Genomic DNA, 16,813 nt, shown 5'->3' on the forward strand with positions numbered 1-16,813 from the left:
TTTTGAAACTCAAGCACACCAAGGTTGCCTTTACAACCGAAATATAGCAGCACACTACTGCCCCCATGTGGCAGGATGGGTGAGGCGTAGGATCAATAGCTTGGAAGTAGTAAAATATCAATTTATATGCAAGCTCTAAAAGCAAAGGCATAAGTATTCAAACGTCTGAAAACGTCAGCTTTAGCTTGTGGCCAAGACAGCTAACCTACATTAAATTCCATGTGGCACATATTGATGACATTGATGACACTAACCTTATTGCAAATAAAATCTCATAAAAATAAAACCCGGTGTGCATGCATCTTTAGCTCCATGTTCCCAGACCTACCGGCTAGTAGTACCTGCTTATGTGATGGAACCAGTATGAGCTGATGCAGGAATCCAGAAAGACATTAGTTCATTGTAAATAATATAAGAAGAAATGGCCCAGAGCATGCCTGGAAGGAGCCAGAGTCTAGGGAGGGGGTCATGTTCCCAAGTACCTACATGTGATGAGGTAACTGCCCCAATAGGTTGTGTTTACAGTGTTGTGTGAGGTCTGGAAGGCAGCACCTACAAGGGCCTGTGGGACTCGCTGAAGCCATCATACAGAATGAACACTGGGCCTGGCAAACAAGCATTGGGAGCACACTGGGTGAAGGGAAGAAAAAGTTATTACTGCAGAAATAGCTAACTCTTTTGTACTTTGTCAAACCTCCTTTTTAATTTTTTTGCAGCTTACTGGAAGAAAAAGCTCTCATAATAAAGGAATTTGAGAAGATACCTAAGCCAGGAGTAAGTCTTACATAGATGGTCTAGAGTTTGTTAAAATAGCTGGACTCAAACATCATTTTTTTTAAGTATGAATGCATTGCCACAACCATACCCCAAACATTGGGAAGATCCAGAAGTCTTAACCATGAACAATACCGAAAGGAATATCTGTATAACTTCTGGAGTAAACATAGGTGGTGCCTATTACAGACTTTAGCTACTTGGCACCTAATTTAGGCTGTTTTGTTAGACAATATTTGCTTTGTTTCCAGAAGAAGAGAAAAGGATTCTGTGGTTGGCATTTGTAACCATTATTTTTGCTATAGCTATTACCCTTAGAGTTTCCCAAACACCTATTACAAGAAATTTTTATCTAGAAGATGTATCACTTATCTATTCCTCCATAACAAAACAACCCAAAACTTAATGGCTTAAAACAACAACCATTCCTTATTTTTCACAGTTCTGAATTCGCCTGGTCTATGTTGGACCAGTTGGGGCTGGGTGGCCTAGGATGGCTTCATTCGTATGTCAGCCAGTGGGCAGCTGGTTGGTCTGAGGTCACTTGCCACTAATTAGTCACATGGTGGAAGGGTTTCCAGCCTCAGGAAAGAGACAAACTCAAGAGAGGGCAAACCCCAGCATGCAAGCACTTCTCAAGCCTATGCTTAAATCATTTTGGGGATATTTCATTGGTTACAACAAGTCACATGGCCAAGTCTAAAATCAAGGGATAGAGACATGGGCCCTACCTCTTCATGACAAAGATTTGCCGGAATAGGAGGAATTTGTGTCTAATTTTTGAAATCTATCATTCAGAGTAAATAGAAAGATCATCACACTTCGAATTGCTTGCACCTTTTGAGTGGTTATATTTCAAAAGCATGTTGTTGGTGTTTTAATTCCAAGACACAAAAACCTGTTTAGCATACAGCAAAATACAATTTTATATATATGAGTATATATTATATACAGGGTGTGCCCAAACTGTATACACACTTTAACAGCTGATAGCTTAATTTTGAAAATGAAATGTATTTTCATAAACACTGCCTTTATAATTATTCAAAGTGTGTGTATACATTTTTTGGAACACTCTATATGTATATATTCAATTGGGAAACAAAGATTTATTATGAGTCTGGGGTGGAGGGTATTTGAGGGGAATGTGCATGAAATGGGAAGAGTAATATCAATAAGAAAGTGGGAGATTAGGAGTGCAAGAGTGTTCGAAATTCCAAATACAAACTCCCTAATCTCATGTGGGACACAAGTTAACCAGAAGCCAGCTATTCAAAGATTATTTGCATCTAATTTTGTCAAAACACAAAGCTACTAAAAAAATAGCCTGCAAGTTTTCACTAATACTTTTTGGTATAAGATAAAACTTAACTGAGAAAAATAGGAAACATTTGAAATATAGGAGGCCCTGGACGGTGTGTCTCAGTGGATAGAGTGTCGGTTTGTGAACCACAGGGTAGAGGGTTCAATTCCTGGTCAAGGGTACCTACATGGGTTACAGGTTCAACACCTGCCCCCATCAGGTCACATGTGGGAGGCAACCAACCCATGCGCCTCTCTCACATCGAGGGCTCTCTCTCTCTAAATATACATGTGTATATGTATGTGTGTGTGTGTGTGTGTGTGTGTGTGTGTGTGTGTGTGTGTATACCTGCCTTCTTTACCTCCCTCGCTCCCTTCCACACTCTCGGAAAGAAAAAATATGCTCAGGTGAGGATTAACAAAAATATAAATAAATAAAATATAGGAGGATAGAAAGAGCAGTAGTAAAAAAGTATGAATCTAATGTAAAATGTTTAATACATTCAGTACAATTGTCATGGCTTTATTGAAAATGTCAGAAATCATAAGTTGTATTTAACTTGGTAAGAAATCATTCATGAAGCTCAAAACAAATATAATCAAAATGGCGAGTAAGTTACTTTTAATCTAAGTAGACAAATGTTTGCTCAGACTCTAAATAAACTAATAATTTTCATGACCTTTAAAGGAAATGGAGAAGAAGATGCGAATACTGAAAGAAAGCACTGAAGAATTACGTAAAGAAATAATGCAGAAGAAATCAGAAATTAAAAATTTACGGGAGGATTTAACATTTAAGCAGAAGCAATTGCTAAAGGAGCAGAAGGAACTAGAAGAATTGTTGGAATGTCAGGTCAACCTAAGGGTGTGCTACTTACCATTCATAAATATTCAGACATTGTGCCTGTGTGAACATAAAAATGCATGGATGTCAAGTTTGACTGCATAGGTTTGACAAAGAGGTGTATCATCACACAAAAACGTTCAGCATTGTGAGTGAGCCAGTCAAACGAAAGCTGGACTCTGGGAATTCACAAAAGTCTGTAGAGTGTCCGGTAGGATCGTTGTAATTTGGAGTCCCAACCCGGAAACGGGCCTCTTTAGACTGCCAAGCATTTTTTTTGATACTAGAATTGTCACAAACACAATCTCTTCCTTGAACAGGAACCAAATTCTCTAACCTCTTACGTATATTTTTATCACCTTATCCTTGTCTGTTTGGTTCCACTCTACTTCCTTCTGACCATGCAACTGATGAGGGGCCTGTACTTATGTTTGAGGAGATCATTTACATTCATTTTATTTTGAAAAACATGTAACAACTCTCCAAACAATTTAAGTAACCTAGAGTTATTTTTTAAATAACATCTGACACTCTGCTTAGTGTGACACACCTGGACCTCTTTTTGCTTATGAGTCTTATGAGCCAAGATGTGCCCAGCTGCTATCTGGAACTTAGGAACTCAGCAGAGATTTCTAAGGAACTCAATGAAGCTAAAGCTTCAGGCCCCTCACTTCCAAGGCCCTGTACCTAATTCAGCGTTTGTAATTTTCTACTCTTTTTCTAAAAGAGCAGACTCTCCCCCTTTCCCCTCCCCCCCAAAAAAAACTGTACGAGTTTCAGCCTCACAAAACTTGGATCTGTCCCAGGACTGAGCAAGATCCCAGGGAGAAATGCACACACTGCGGTGATGTGTCCCCCTCTGTGCACGTTACCCCAGGCCCCACAGTCCACTGCGATCCTCAGGAAGGAGGGCCTCTTCCATCACCCATGCCGTGTACATAAGATTCTTGAGGCCAAAACTGAATGTTCCATGAACTCTCAGAGCCTAGTGGAAAGTGGCATTAGACAAACTTAGCTTCTGATCTTGGCCTTGATGTTTTTTGCTTTTTTGGTTTTTTCGGTGTGGTTTTTTTTTTTTTTTCGGTTTTTTGTTTGTTTGTTTTTTAATTTCGTTATTGATTAAGTTATTACGTATGTGTCCGTATCCCCACATTGGCCTTGACGTTTACTAGCTGTGAGACTTTGGGAAATTTTTTAGCTTCTCTGAGCATGAGTCTCAGGAAGGTTCCTAGAAACAGAGCTTAAGACAAGCATTCGTGGAGGGAGGGCTCTAAGGAGAATCTGATAAGGGCGTGAGGGAAGCTGGGGAAGAAACTGGACCAAAAGGTGGTTCAGGAGAACCTTAGTATCAACCTGATCCCATGGGGATCTCTTGACCATGAATTGCACTGCAGAGGTTGTTCCAGCCAAAGGCAGAGGGGATGGGCTGTTATATCACCACATCAGTTAGTCACTTCACAGCCTGCTCTCCCCTTCTCTGTGCCCCCTGTCCCCCAACAAATCAGCTCTGCTCAGTTTTGGAGAAGAGAACAAACATGAACTGTTAGCAGCCAACTCCCGCAACCTCTGATGGATGGGTGTACCTCCATAAAGGGAATCTGGGCTGAACACCCACTGTATTTCTTAGACTTGGTTATCTTCTCTTTAAAATGATAATATCCATAACTATAGTATAAGTGTATTGTGAGTATTAAATAGAATAATTAAAGCACCCTGCATAGTACAGAATAGATAGTGAAAGTTCTACATGTTGTAGTTCTTTTTGCTCCTATTTAATTTGCTTATCTGACATAATTTAATATGGTTCCATTTCTTTACTAGGATGAAGTGGTCCACCACCAAGCCATTCCTGTACAAATCGGAAAAGAAATAGAAAAAACAACACGCAAAAAAGTGTACGATTTAATATTTTTATTTTTAACTAGAAGCCCGGTGCACAAATCTGGGTGGGGTCCCTCAGTCTGGCCTGTAGGGATCAGGCCAAAACCGGCTCCCTGACATCCCTCAAGAGGTCCCAGATTTTGAGAGGGCGCTTCTCAACTGTCACACCCCACTATCGGGCTCCTTCCTCTCTGGTTCCCGGTGCATCACCCAAGAACTGCAGCTGCCAAGTCACCGCAGCTCAGCAACTCCTGTGTTGAGCGCCTGCCCCCTTATGGTCAGTGTGTGTCATAGCTACTGGTCAGAGTGTCTATGGTGGTCATTGCACATCATAGCTACCAACCGGTCGGCTGGTCGGCCGGTCGCTTAGGCTTTTATATATATAGATCTCTCCCAGCCTACTCTCCCCCAAGTTATGTGTGCACATTAAAACAAGAATATTAACCACTGAAAACATCAAATTACTATTATAATTTTAGAAATATTTGCATTTTTTCCTGTCTAGGTTGTGTACTAGTATACTAAACTCATTAAAAGAAGGTAGTACAGCACAATGCTATCATTCATAATACTCTTTTATGTCTTAATTTGGGGACAATAGTCTCTTTCCAACTTATAAATCATACCTTTATGGATAACTCCAGTTGACTTTAAAGAGATGTTCAAGGGATAAATTATTTAAACTGTGTAGAATTTCATGGTTCAGAAGTATGTCAGCCAGCCAGAAGCCTAAAGCCCAAATGATAGGAACTATTTGCCACCAATTCACCTGTGTAACACCCCCCCCTTACCCCACCCCTACACATACAACATTCAGTATAGATTCGGAGGCAGAAGTCACTGAGGAAATGTTCAAGGTTTCGAGGAACTAAAAAGATCAAGATAAGTGAAGACACAAAAATTCTGGAGAAATCATATGATTGCTCTGGTGACTGATCTCAAAACAAGAGAAAAAAGTAGGCTCTAGTAATGGTTCTCAAAGCCAAGCCCTCCCAGCACCAAAGTTGATAAATTCAGGTTAGTTCTGGGAGGCTGGGCAGGATGAGGGTAGAACCCCAGGATCTGGGGAAAAAGTGAGAAGGCTGGACAAATCCCTGCCTTCAGTGGCACTCAGTGGAGAAATCCGTCTGAGTCCTACTCATCTATGGTCTTCACCCCACTTCTGAAATCACTGAATTTATGAGCAGCTCTTCTGTTTCCTGGTGAGGAAGTAAAAATAGGTAAAGACAGCATGGGATCAAAATAAGGCAAATGTGTGAGTATGTATGTGTGTCCATGTGTATGTATGTGTCTGTGGGTATACATGTATATGTATGTATGTATCCCTCACAGAGAAATAGAAAAGAAAAAAATTATCTTGGAACATGAACTCAAAGAACTAAATGACTCCCTAAAGAAAGTTGAAACCAAAGTTAATGCTCTAATGGAAGAGAAGGAGGATGTAATAAAGGAAGTTGAAGGCAAACGAGCCTTACTTGAAATCAAAGAACGAGAATATAACCAATTGGTCAAGCTATTGGAATTAACCAGAGAGAATGAAGCAACTTCACTAACTGAAAGGTTAGTTATATGTCATCTAAATTTTTCTTCAATTTATGTATGAGGGTTCAAAACATAATCTCAAACAAATTTGGTTTTTATAAAACTTTTCAATAAACATTTTTATAGAATATTAAATCAAATTTTACCGTTAATAAAACATATTATTAAATAAAGCATTTTAGAAGTATTTTTTCCATCCTTTATTCATTGTCCTCAATTTCCTGTGACCAAATCTTAAGGACACAATCTATTGTATTTTGTAAGTTTCTGAAATGTGCCTCTGGAAAACCCTATCACTGGAGAGTGCTATAGTTGAGAGATGTTTTTTCTACACGAGTGGTATTTCTGAGGAAATTATGACTTTTTCCTAATGGGAGCAATTTAGTGATGTGATTTCCCGAGAGTGATACTTCTAATTTTAAGTATAATTGCAGGGAAATTGTCTGCCAACCTACTATTCCATCTCGGGTTTTTATAAGACTGTGGTGTTAATTGATACCAGCTTGCAAACAAAGTTGCTTTGGGCGTTATTTACAACTTGATTCTAACATGAGGAGAGTTCTCTATGTACAAGCTGATCATGTTTGTCTTTAAAACCCCCAAGGGCAGCTGATGACTAATCACTTTCATTTGTCTCTTTACCTGGAACAGAGGGATCTTGGATCTCAATTTACGAAACTGTCTCATCGACAAACAGAACTACCACGATGAACTTTCTCGGAAGCAAAGAGAGAAAGAACGAGATGTTCGAAATTTGAAAAAAATGGAGCTACTCTTGAAAGTGTCCTGGGATGCCCTCACTCAAACCCAAGCCCTGCATCAGAGGCTGCTAGTAGAGGTGGGTGCTGTACACCACTGTTGGACTTTCAAGCTCAGTGTTGTCTTTTTTTGAGTAAAAAAAAATATTGTAAGAAGTTCTTTTTGCTATCAATAGGAAAAGAAAAAGAACAGAGAAAAGATCATGTTAAAATGCATTAAACTGATGATAGAGCCTTTAGTCCTATAATGTTTTTCAATCTCTATTTGCTATCCCAAGATCAGAGAAATGTCTTGTTTGGATCTGGCGTCAGCCTGACCAGAGGAAGCAGCTGGGCCATCCAGTCATTACAGGGAAGGACCAAGATTACTACACTCGTCCTTGACTTATTAGAGTTCAGTATAAACTAATAATTTTACTTTGTCCCAAACAATGCTAGAACCTTTGAAGACTTTAACTCTACTACCTTTGCAATTCTTATGCCTTCAAAGATATATTTTAATCCAAATTTTTCAAGTTATTCTTGTTGGAAACATTGGTTTACTATAAGCTTCTCTGTTTTATCCCAAAGTCTACCCTTGTGGCACTCCATCTTAGTCATAGTGAAATTTACAGTAAATGGCAGGTATAATATTTGTTCCAAGTATTGATGGAAACCTAACTATGATGAGCAGGAGGCTCCTAAAACCAGCAAGTGTTGCTTGTATTGATAAAACAATCCTTGTTTATTGACCAAATAGCCATAAGTAAGATTTCTTTATACAGTAATAGGATAACAATTGTATTAGGGCACTTCTAGCTATTAAGTTCACAATATAGCACTCATAGGCTATAAAACTAACAGAAATTAAAATGTATTAAAATCCTCTTCCATCATTGATTTTAAGAAAAATCTAATTTTACTATCTCTACCATCACCTGGCTTAGTCATCCAACAAGAAGAAATTAGCTGGGCCAGCGTTGCTCAGTAGTTGAGTGTCGACCTATGAACCTGGAGGTCGCGGTTTGATTCCCTGTCAGGGCACATGCCCCTGTTGCAGCTCAATCCCCAGTGGGAGGGGTGAGGCTCAGGAAGGGTATGCCATGCAGGAGGCAGCCAATCAATCATTCTCTCTCATCACTGATGTTTCTATCTCTCTTTCCCTCTCCCTTCCTCTCTGACATCAATATAAATATATTTTTTGAAAATGTTTTTAAAAGAAGAAGAAATGAATACGAAATTCCAGTAATAAGAAATGAACAAAAGATTGAAGCTGAAGACTGTAAGTGCTCGAGTTTTGCCCGTTGACCAGATAACTAGAACTATCTGCATTATCTATGCAGCATGAGGTTTTTATTATTTCTATCTAAAGACATCTCTTTTTGGAAATGACAAACGTTTATTTTTTTTAAAAGGCTGGTTTTTTCTCAATACGCCTTTAAAGTTTTTAAAATTGTTTCCTATCTTGTCAAGTTGAGATTTTTAAGAACCTCATTTTTAATTTGTAATAAAAGATTACAAGTTGATTTTTTAAAAGTCAACAAACTGTAAGCACCTGTTAATAAAGGTCTTAAATAATTGTGTTTGTGAAGAAAGAAAGAAAGAAAGAAAGAAAGAAACAAAGAAAGAAAGAAAGAAAGAAAGAAAGAAAGAAAGAAGGAGGGAGGGAGGGAGGGAGGGAGGGAGGGAGGGAGGAAGGAAGGAAGGAAGGAAGGAAGGAAGGAAGGAAGGAAGGAAGGAAGGAAGGAAGGAAGGAAGGAAGGAAGTTTTTAGTAAAGTTTCAGTGAGAGACCAGCTGCCTCTTTGCCTTGGCCTCATAGTTGTCCCGGCCACAGTCGCACGGTGGGTCAGAAGTTCTTGAAAACAGGCATGGGTCAGGTCAGTCACTCCCATCCTGAATGAACATTCAGACTTGCAAACAATCCACAAAGGAAAGAGATAAAAGGTAAGTGTGAAGGGCTCCGGCTATTTTTCAGAATTTGTTTTCCCCTAGAGACAGCTGTTTGATTCTCCCATGGCCTTTGATCGTAGAGACTGTCCCAGAAATTCAAGCCACAAACCTCATGAACATTTGAAATATTTCAGGAAAATATCAAAGCCTTAAAGAAACTGACGTTCCCTGACATCAAGAAGCTGGGATGTTTACAGCAGCAGAACAATGTCTAGTTTCTTCACAGTTACAAAAGTTACTGATATCTGTTCGTGCATTGAAAATGTCTGGAAGAACAGACTCCAGACTATGAACAGTGACTCCTGGGGAATAGCATTTGAAGTAGAGGTGGGAAGCAGAGATGTTTAATTTCTTACTTTACATATTTCTTAGTGGTTATAATAAACACTTTTTTTCCTAAGTATGAAATGCTACTCCATAAAAACAAAGAACTGAAATAAGCTTACCAAACCTGCTGATACATGCAATCTGGAGCTCAGATGTAATGCTACATATCTCATCACGCCAGAATGATAACATAGCTGGAAACATAACTAGAATCAATTAGGGTTGCAATTTGGCTGCAAGGAGTAATAGACACTCAATTACAGTGGCTTACCTACATGGAGGGTTGTTTTATTCACACAATAAACATTGGATAATCAGAGGTAGGCACAGCAGGTAATTTCATAGTCCAGGATCCTCTTAGCTTCTTCGTGTGTCATCCTTAACATGCACATGTTCTCTCCAAGATTGCAAGATGGCCATTTCACCTTCAGGCATAAGGTCATCCTGAGGTGGGGAAGGGCAGAGAGCAAAAGGCGTGTGGCAACTGACTCTCCCCGGAGCCCCGTCCAGCAGGCTTGCACTTGCACTCCATTGGCCTGTGCTGCAAAGGAGTCTGAGGATGCCTGGATACATCGCAGCATTGAACAAAACAGGGGTTCCGTTAGCAAGGTCAAAGTGGAGGGTGGATGATGTTGTCTGGGCAACCAGCAGGCTCTGCTGCCAATGGCTTACCTTGTTACCTCTTCCACAAAGCACAAACACTTAATTCCTGCCTGACACTGGGGGATTGTGTTTATGGAGAATTGAGAAAGGTGTCTGGGAAGCAGCTCGCCCAGGTTCAAAAATGAATACATTTTACTGCAGTATTATTTGTCATCCAAAACATTGGAAATTACTAAATGTCTGAAACCCGAAATTAGGAGAATTCGTCGACAGCCTTTAGTTGGCATAGAGTAGCTGGTGAGTGTGCTCTCATCATATTGTCGACAGAAACCTTCTAAGCATCCCTGGTTCCAGGTATCGTGCATGTACAGATTTGCCCACGCCTGGAAGCAAAGCATTTGGAGCAGGCCACTCTCGGGCACCTGTGGCAGAGAATCAGGCGGCCACCGGGATGCCTGCGGGGCTTCCTCCATCCCAGAAGAATTCACTCCACTTTCCAGCAGGAGAAACCAAACTCTTCCGTGCTGATTTCTTAACCTCTGCATGAAATCCCCCCTGATTATTCAAGTCCATGCTGGGCTGTCCCTTTGGACCTGCTATAGCCATTAGCTGCCAAGACTACACATTCTGTCTATTGTTATATGGACTTCACAAGAATATGTCTTATCTTCCTAAGTCCAGTGTGTGCTTCTCAACAGCTAGCTGTCCGTGATAGGAGAGGCCCTGGAAGGCAGGACATCCTTGGGCATCTGAGGGTAGAGAAGGTGCTACTGAAGCTGCACAGGTTCATGGATGTCGGGGCCTCTAAAGACACCCTTGAGCTCGTTTAAAGAGTAGCATGAACCTCAGAAAGATCCTGTTAAACGACCTTTAAATCACTAAACAGTATGATCTTCCCTTCTTGGGACAAGTTTTAGCCAATATCCTACCTTGGTGCCTAGAATGATGTGCTTTCACAGTAGAAGATAAACCACATTAGATTGGAGTCATGTGCTTTTAGTATAAAGGTCCAAGCCTAGTCAAGAATGCTGTCAGCCCCCCACGCTGGCCCTTCCTGTACCCTTGGTGGGCATTTCCCAGCAGCTGCCATGTGTCTTATTCCTCTCTTCTCTGTTCTCCATCATAAAGAATCTGGCAAGTTCATTCCTAATAAGGCAGCAAAGACTGATGGAATGAGATGTTGCCTTCTCCTCAAAGTACTTTAACAGGGGACACAAGCACAAGCTAATACAATAGAAAGGTAATGGGGGAATTTCTGGAATAAATAAGAAAGTTAAGAGGATTTTCTTTTGTGTAAGAAGTTTCCAGCTGCTCATCAAACCATCACATAAAAGTAGCCAACTACTCTCACTGTTATTAATAAATAGTTCCATTTTTCTTTAATCTATAGGATTCAAATTCACACTTTACAAGTATAATATCATTAGCATATACATGTTTCTGAAGTGCTGAGTGATGAGTTAGAGAGGCAGTAACATACTACAATATTACAATCATGGGTTCTTAGTCTAACTGCCTGGGTTTGAACCTGTACCATTGAGGCAAGTTGCCTAAATGTCTTCGTTCCTCATTCTCCTCATCTGTATGATTGGAGATAATATTACCTACCTCATGGAGTTATTGTGAGGATTAAATAAGACCTTACATACAAGCATTTAGAACTTTCCCTGACACATAGTTAATGCTTTATAAATGTTAGCAGCTATTATTATTAAGACATTTTATTCCCAATCGAGTGAGAAATAGTATATTTGCAGCTAGGGAATTATAGATTTTTTTTCAGGTCTTTATATTTTAGTTTAAGGGACAGTGACCTGTTTTACGAATTAGATAATTTTTAAGTATTCTCAATGACTTCAATGAGAATATTCAAAGACTTCATAAAGAATATTCAGCAAAATAAGTGTTCCTATATGATTCAGAACCATCATTTCCACACCATTTTCAAAAGGTACGTGATCAGTTCACTACATGACCTTAAATATTTCATTCTTGTATAAATGTCTGTTTTAAATTTTGACTTCCAGATTGAAGCTATCCCTAAAGATGATTCTATTGCTGAGAGGAGGAGAGAACTCCACAAAGAAGTTGAAGTAGCTAAAAGGAATTTGGTCCAACAGGTTCATATCATCTCTCATTTAAGCTTCTATCTAAGAGTGGTTAATATGAAGTTGGGTGTTTAACAGTCCTCCACAAAACCTCGTCAATAACAGAGTCAGTAAAGAGAGTATGATCCTACCTAACCTGTGTCCACTCCAAACCTACAATGCAAGGGTGGGAGGGGAGGATGTACTTGAAGCAGCAAAAATTATACAAATTCATGATATTTTAAAATAGAAGCTATTGATTATATTAAAAGCAAAAATAAATGCTTTATTTCACCAATGTTTAATTTAAATTTTTCAAATTTTATTTATTAAAGCCACTGCCAAAGTATTTTTAAATATGCTTTTATGTCTCTTCTTTTTCTTAAATTTACTTTAAAATACAGTTTGAGTAAGAAAAAGTTCTGCCCTATTAAATATGTTATCATATTTTCTCATTCTTTTAAAGATCAAAAATACTTGGAGCTAAGGCAGTAGAATTACTTTGTTTTATGTTTTAATAAAAGAAATTCTACATAGGAGTTTAAAAATAGTCTAAGATAATGGCCTTAATGTGTTCTTTCAAAGAAATAAATCATAATATCTTGTGTTTTTCAAAAGAAAATTCTATCAGAAGCTGAGTCTAAGTTAGTAGAACAGCAACTTGCAGAAGAAAACAAGCTTTTAAAGGATCAAGAAAACATGCAAGAGCTGGTATTTAGCCTTATCCGTATGACTCAAGTCAAAATTGAAGAGAAAGAGCAAAAATCCAAGGATTTCCAGAAAATTCAGGTAACTGCATTTTTGCAGCCATCCATAAATCACTACAAGAGTTCAGGTTAGCCTCGTTTGAACACAGTGTTCATTAGAAAACTGTAATTGTAAAGTCTCCAAATTCCAGTGATGATACAGCTTCCCAAAGTAATAGTCCCAGGATCCAATTAGCAGGAGTCAACAATCTATAGAAAGAAAGAGCTAGATCAACCAAAGGAGCAGAGGATTTGAACAGATGACAAGTCCGTAAGAATAACACGGTGGACATGGCGGACAGCCGCACAGGCCACAGACAGCTCACAGCCAACTGTGATTTGCCTGGGAATGGCTCAAGAGCGGTAGCATTAGACCATTCTCCCTCCCAAGTTCATCAAGCCATCATCATTTAAACCCTTACTTACTGCTTCACCCAGTGCCACTTGGTGACATGCCTGGGCTCCCAGCAAAGTACCAGAGCTGACCCAGTGCAACATCCCCAAACCAAAACAACAATAAAACCAATGGCAAAAACAACCCTCTGTCATGCCGGCTAATATTAGAACCACTTATTCCAACTTGAGGATTATGTCCAGAGGTTCCCTGTTAAAAAATGAATATGATATGACATACCACTACACTGGAAAACCTGAATTTACCATGTGGCCCAGATGTTGGCCATTTCTAAGGGCAACCTTTGTTCTAATTCTGAACAAGTATTTGCACAGAGTAGCCTTTCTTCTTGTTCCCAAGAAAGAACTCACATCCAAGCATAGTGTGCAATGAGGTTAAATAAAGTTTTTGCAAAGAAGACTGAGGAAAAGATCACCGCACAATCCACAGCAAACTCTTCAGATTCCCCTTTATCTGTTTATTTTTTTCCACCTTAGAACATTTGAGAAACTACAACAAGTTCAGCATGGTTGGCCCAGTAAAGTTCATAGGCTAGCTGGATTTCATAGAATAAAGAATGGCAAGGCAACAGCGGGGGGTGGGGGTGGGGGGGAGTAAAGGGGTGGCGGGGGCGGGGGGTGAAGGAAAGAAGGCAGCTTGAGAGAACAGGGTGGCTGAGGGGAGGACGAGCAAAAGCAAAACAAGGAAAGGAGAGAGCAAGGGGATAGTTGTTGCATGGGACAGGGACCTGTTTTACGAATTAGATAATTTTTAAATTAATCTCAAAAATTGAGCCCAACCGGCGTGGCTCAGTGGTTGAGCGTCAACCTGTGAGCCAGGAGGTCATGGTTCAATTCCTGATCAGGGCACATGCCTGGGTTTCGTGCTTTATCCCCGGTGGAAGGTGTGTGGGAGGCAGCAGATCAATGATTCTCTCTCATCATTAATGTTTCTCTCTCTCTCTCTCTCTCTCTCTCTCTCACTACCTCTCTGAAAGCAATAAAAAGATATTTAAAAAATTGATACATAGCCGAAACCGGTTTGGCTCAGTGGATAGAGCGTCGGCCTGCGGACTGAAGGGTCCCAGGTTCGATTCCGGTCGGGGGCATGTGCCTGGGTTGCGGGCACGTCTCCGGTGGGAGATGTGCAGGAGGCAGCTGATCGATGTTTCTCTCTCATCGATGTTTCTGACTCTCTATCTCTCTCCCTTCCTCTCTGTAAAAAATCAATAAAATATATTTAAAAAAAAATTGATACATAGGCTATGTATCAAACCAAACTTCATTATTAAATGAGCTCATTTTTAAAAAAGCACACAGTTCTTTCTCTAGAAATAGGGAAATCAAGAAAGGAAAGATATTGTTTTCTTTAAGTATTCTTAGAATTGGGAATTGGTCTGTTAAACATTAGCCTTAATAAACTATAGGTTTGATAAGACAACAGTCAATTTCAGCATTTTATTTTGTGTCATCTACATCCTCCCAAAAAGACAAAGGGTGAAGGAGAAAAATGATGTTGCTATTATCCCCAAGATGGAGTTGATGATACTAAATTTTTATATTTGTATAATTCTTCACACATAGAGTTACTTAAATAATATCAGTCTCTTCCTGAATCCTATTCTCACTTAGAACATTACATTGCTACATGTCAATCTTGGCTCTGATGTCTAATTTCTTTTTAACCACTCATGCCAAATGGGTTTTTCTTTCACAGTCCTCAAATGAAAACCAACAGAAACTAATTCCTCAGGTTTCTATCAGCAAATACTTCATCTTTAGATGTGTTTCTTCCTCTAGATCAGCGGTTCTCAACCTGTGGGTCGCGACCCCTTTGGGGGTCGAACGACCTTTTCACAGAGGTCGCCTAAGACCATCCTGCATATCAGATATTTACATTATGATTCATAACAGTAGCAACATTACAGTTATGAAGTAGCAACGAAAATAATTTTATGGTTGGGTCACAACATGAGGAACTGTATTTAAAGGGCCAGAAGGTTGAGAACCACTGCTCTAGATGAAGGATCCAGTCTCTTTATATTTGAAGAACATAACTAGCCTATTAAACTTGGTATATTTTTAGGGTTTTAGAACTGTAAGTGCTGACTTAAAATATTTATGCGTAATTTGTAACATCTCCTTATGGTGCTTTATTGTGTAGGACAACACACTCAATGTACAAGTGGAATCGTGCTTTAAAATCATGACTTGTCTCTGACAAAATACCACAGAGGATTCAATCAGTAACATTTATCAAAGCTTACTACAAATCCCCTTCCCTCATCTACATTCCATAAATTCCCCACTTTTCGGCTCCCTCAAACGTTCCCCAAACTTTCCCCAAACTTTTCCTCAAACTCATCCTGTACAGCCTCTTCCTTTTCCTCCTCTCTTATTCATTCGCTTCCTTGTCCTAGCTAGTGTGATTTAGTTCAGCTGATTAGGCAATTTTCAGATCTCACTGAATCTGCACAAAGAATTTTTCATAATGGATAGGAACGAGATGGGTTGAGGCTGGGAGTATTCATACGTTGTTGGTGGTGGGCTTTATTCTTATTACTATTTCACACATAATTTTTCTATTTCAGCAAAAATATGTCAACATTATGAAAGAGATCAGAGCAAAGGATATTGACATCAAGATACACAAGAAGAAAACGCGTGAAATTCAACGGAGGTAAAAAAAATACATGATGATTATCTAGTTAGGTGCGGGGAGGGGGAACATCCTAATTTCACAAGTTTCAAAAACACTGGTATTTTCACAGACTCAAAGAGTTTGCTCAATTATATGACACTATTCGAAATGAAAGAAACAAATTTATTAACTTACTTCACAAAGCTCACCAGCAAGTGACTGAAATAAAAGAAAGGCATAAAATGTCATTAAATGAACTGGAAATTTTAAGAAATAGTGCAGTTTCTCAAGAAAGGTAAGTGTTATAATAACTATTATCCTTTCAAAGTCTTCTGATTTACTGACCTCTAAAATACTCTGGAGATAATAAAATAGAAAATGATAGTATTTTACGAAGCTAGAAAAGCCCTTCCTCAAACACCTTGCTTTACAGATGATAATCAAAGCATCTGAATGTGATTCCTTATGCTTCTACTGCTTGCAAGCCATCTATTTTTTAAGTGAACGAAAAGCTGTAGTATATAACTATGCTTACTATGTTTGTTTTCATTTATCCAATTAGGGGGAAAAAAGCACCAATTTGATCATTTGCATTTAAAGTTGGAAGGCAATCAAATGTTTATTAACCAGCATTCCCTGGTTGTAGATTTGAAGCGTAATGGGCTTGTAAGAGGCAGTATTGTGGTTAAGAGAGGTGGCTTTCTAGATCAGTGGTTCTCAACCTTGGCTACACATTAGAATCACCTGGGAATCTTTTTAAAATCCTGATTTCTGGGCCTCCTACTTCGGAAATTCTGTTTCTTGAGTCTCTCTGTAGTGTCTCCAGCACCACAACATAGAATTAGAATGTCAGATGCTGTGGAGGACGTAACATTGTGTTTAATCAGAAGGCAAGTGCTTTCAGAGGGGCTGGCGGGGCGGTGACTCCAGAACATAGAACAATCGGTCTCATCCTTTATCGTCGTGAGGGCCTGGCTTTCCTCAA

At 39.3% G+C, this 16,813-nt stretch overlaps 1 protein-coding gene across 1 annotated transcript in view; it reads left to right on the forward strand.

Moving 5' to 3' along the window:
• Window positions 1-16,813, forward strand: part of CCDC146 (coiled-coil domain containing 146) — a 46,763-nt gene that overhangs the window by 10,164 nt on the left and 19,786 nt on the right. Inside the window, exons 5-13 of the mRNA XM_023751019.1 lie at window positions 717-774; window positions 2,765-2,941; window positions 4,742-4,815; window positions 6,134-6,361; window positions 6,995-7,181; window positions 11,989-12,081; window positions 12,667-12,837; window positions 15,779-15,867; window positions 15,959-16,123. Of these exons, the coding sequence (XP_023606787.1) occupies window positions 717-774; window positions 2,765-2,941; window positions 4,742-4,815; window positions 6,134-6,361; window positions 6,995-7,181; window positions 11,989-12,081; window positions 12,667-12,837; window positions 15,779-15,867; window positions 15,959-16,123 (1,242 nt within the window). The remainder of the gene's footprint in view (window positions 1-716; window positions 775-2,764; window positions 2,942-4,741; window positions 4,816-6,133; window positions 6,362-6,994; window positions 7,182-11,988; window positions 12,082-12,666; window positions 12,838-15,778; window positions 15,868-15,958; window positions 16,124-16,813) is intronic.

Source organism: Myotis lucifugus, unplaced genomic scaffold, assembly GCF_000147115.1.
Source record: "Myotis lucifugus unplaced genomic scaffold, Myoluc2.0 scaffold_18, whole genome shotgun sequence".
In the NCBI taxonomy this organism is placed as follows: domain Eukaryota; kingdom Metazoa; phylum Chordata; class Mammalia; order Chiroptera; family Vespertilionidae; genus Myotis; species Myotis lucifugus.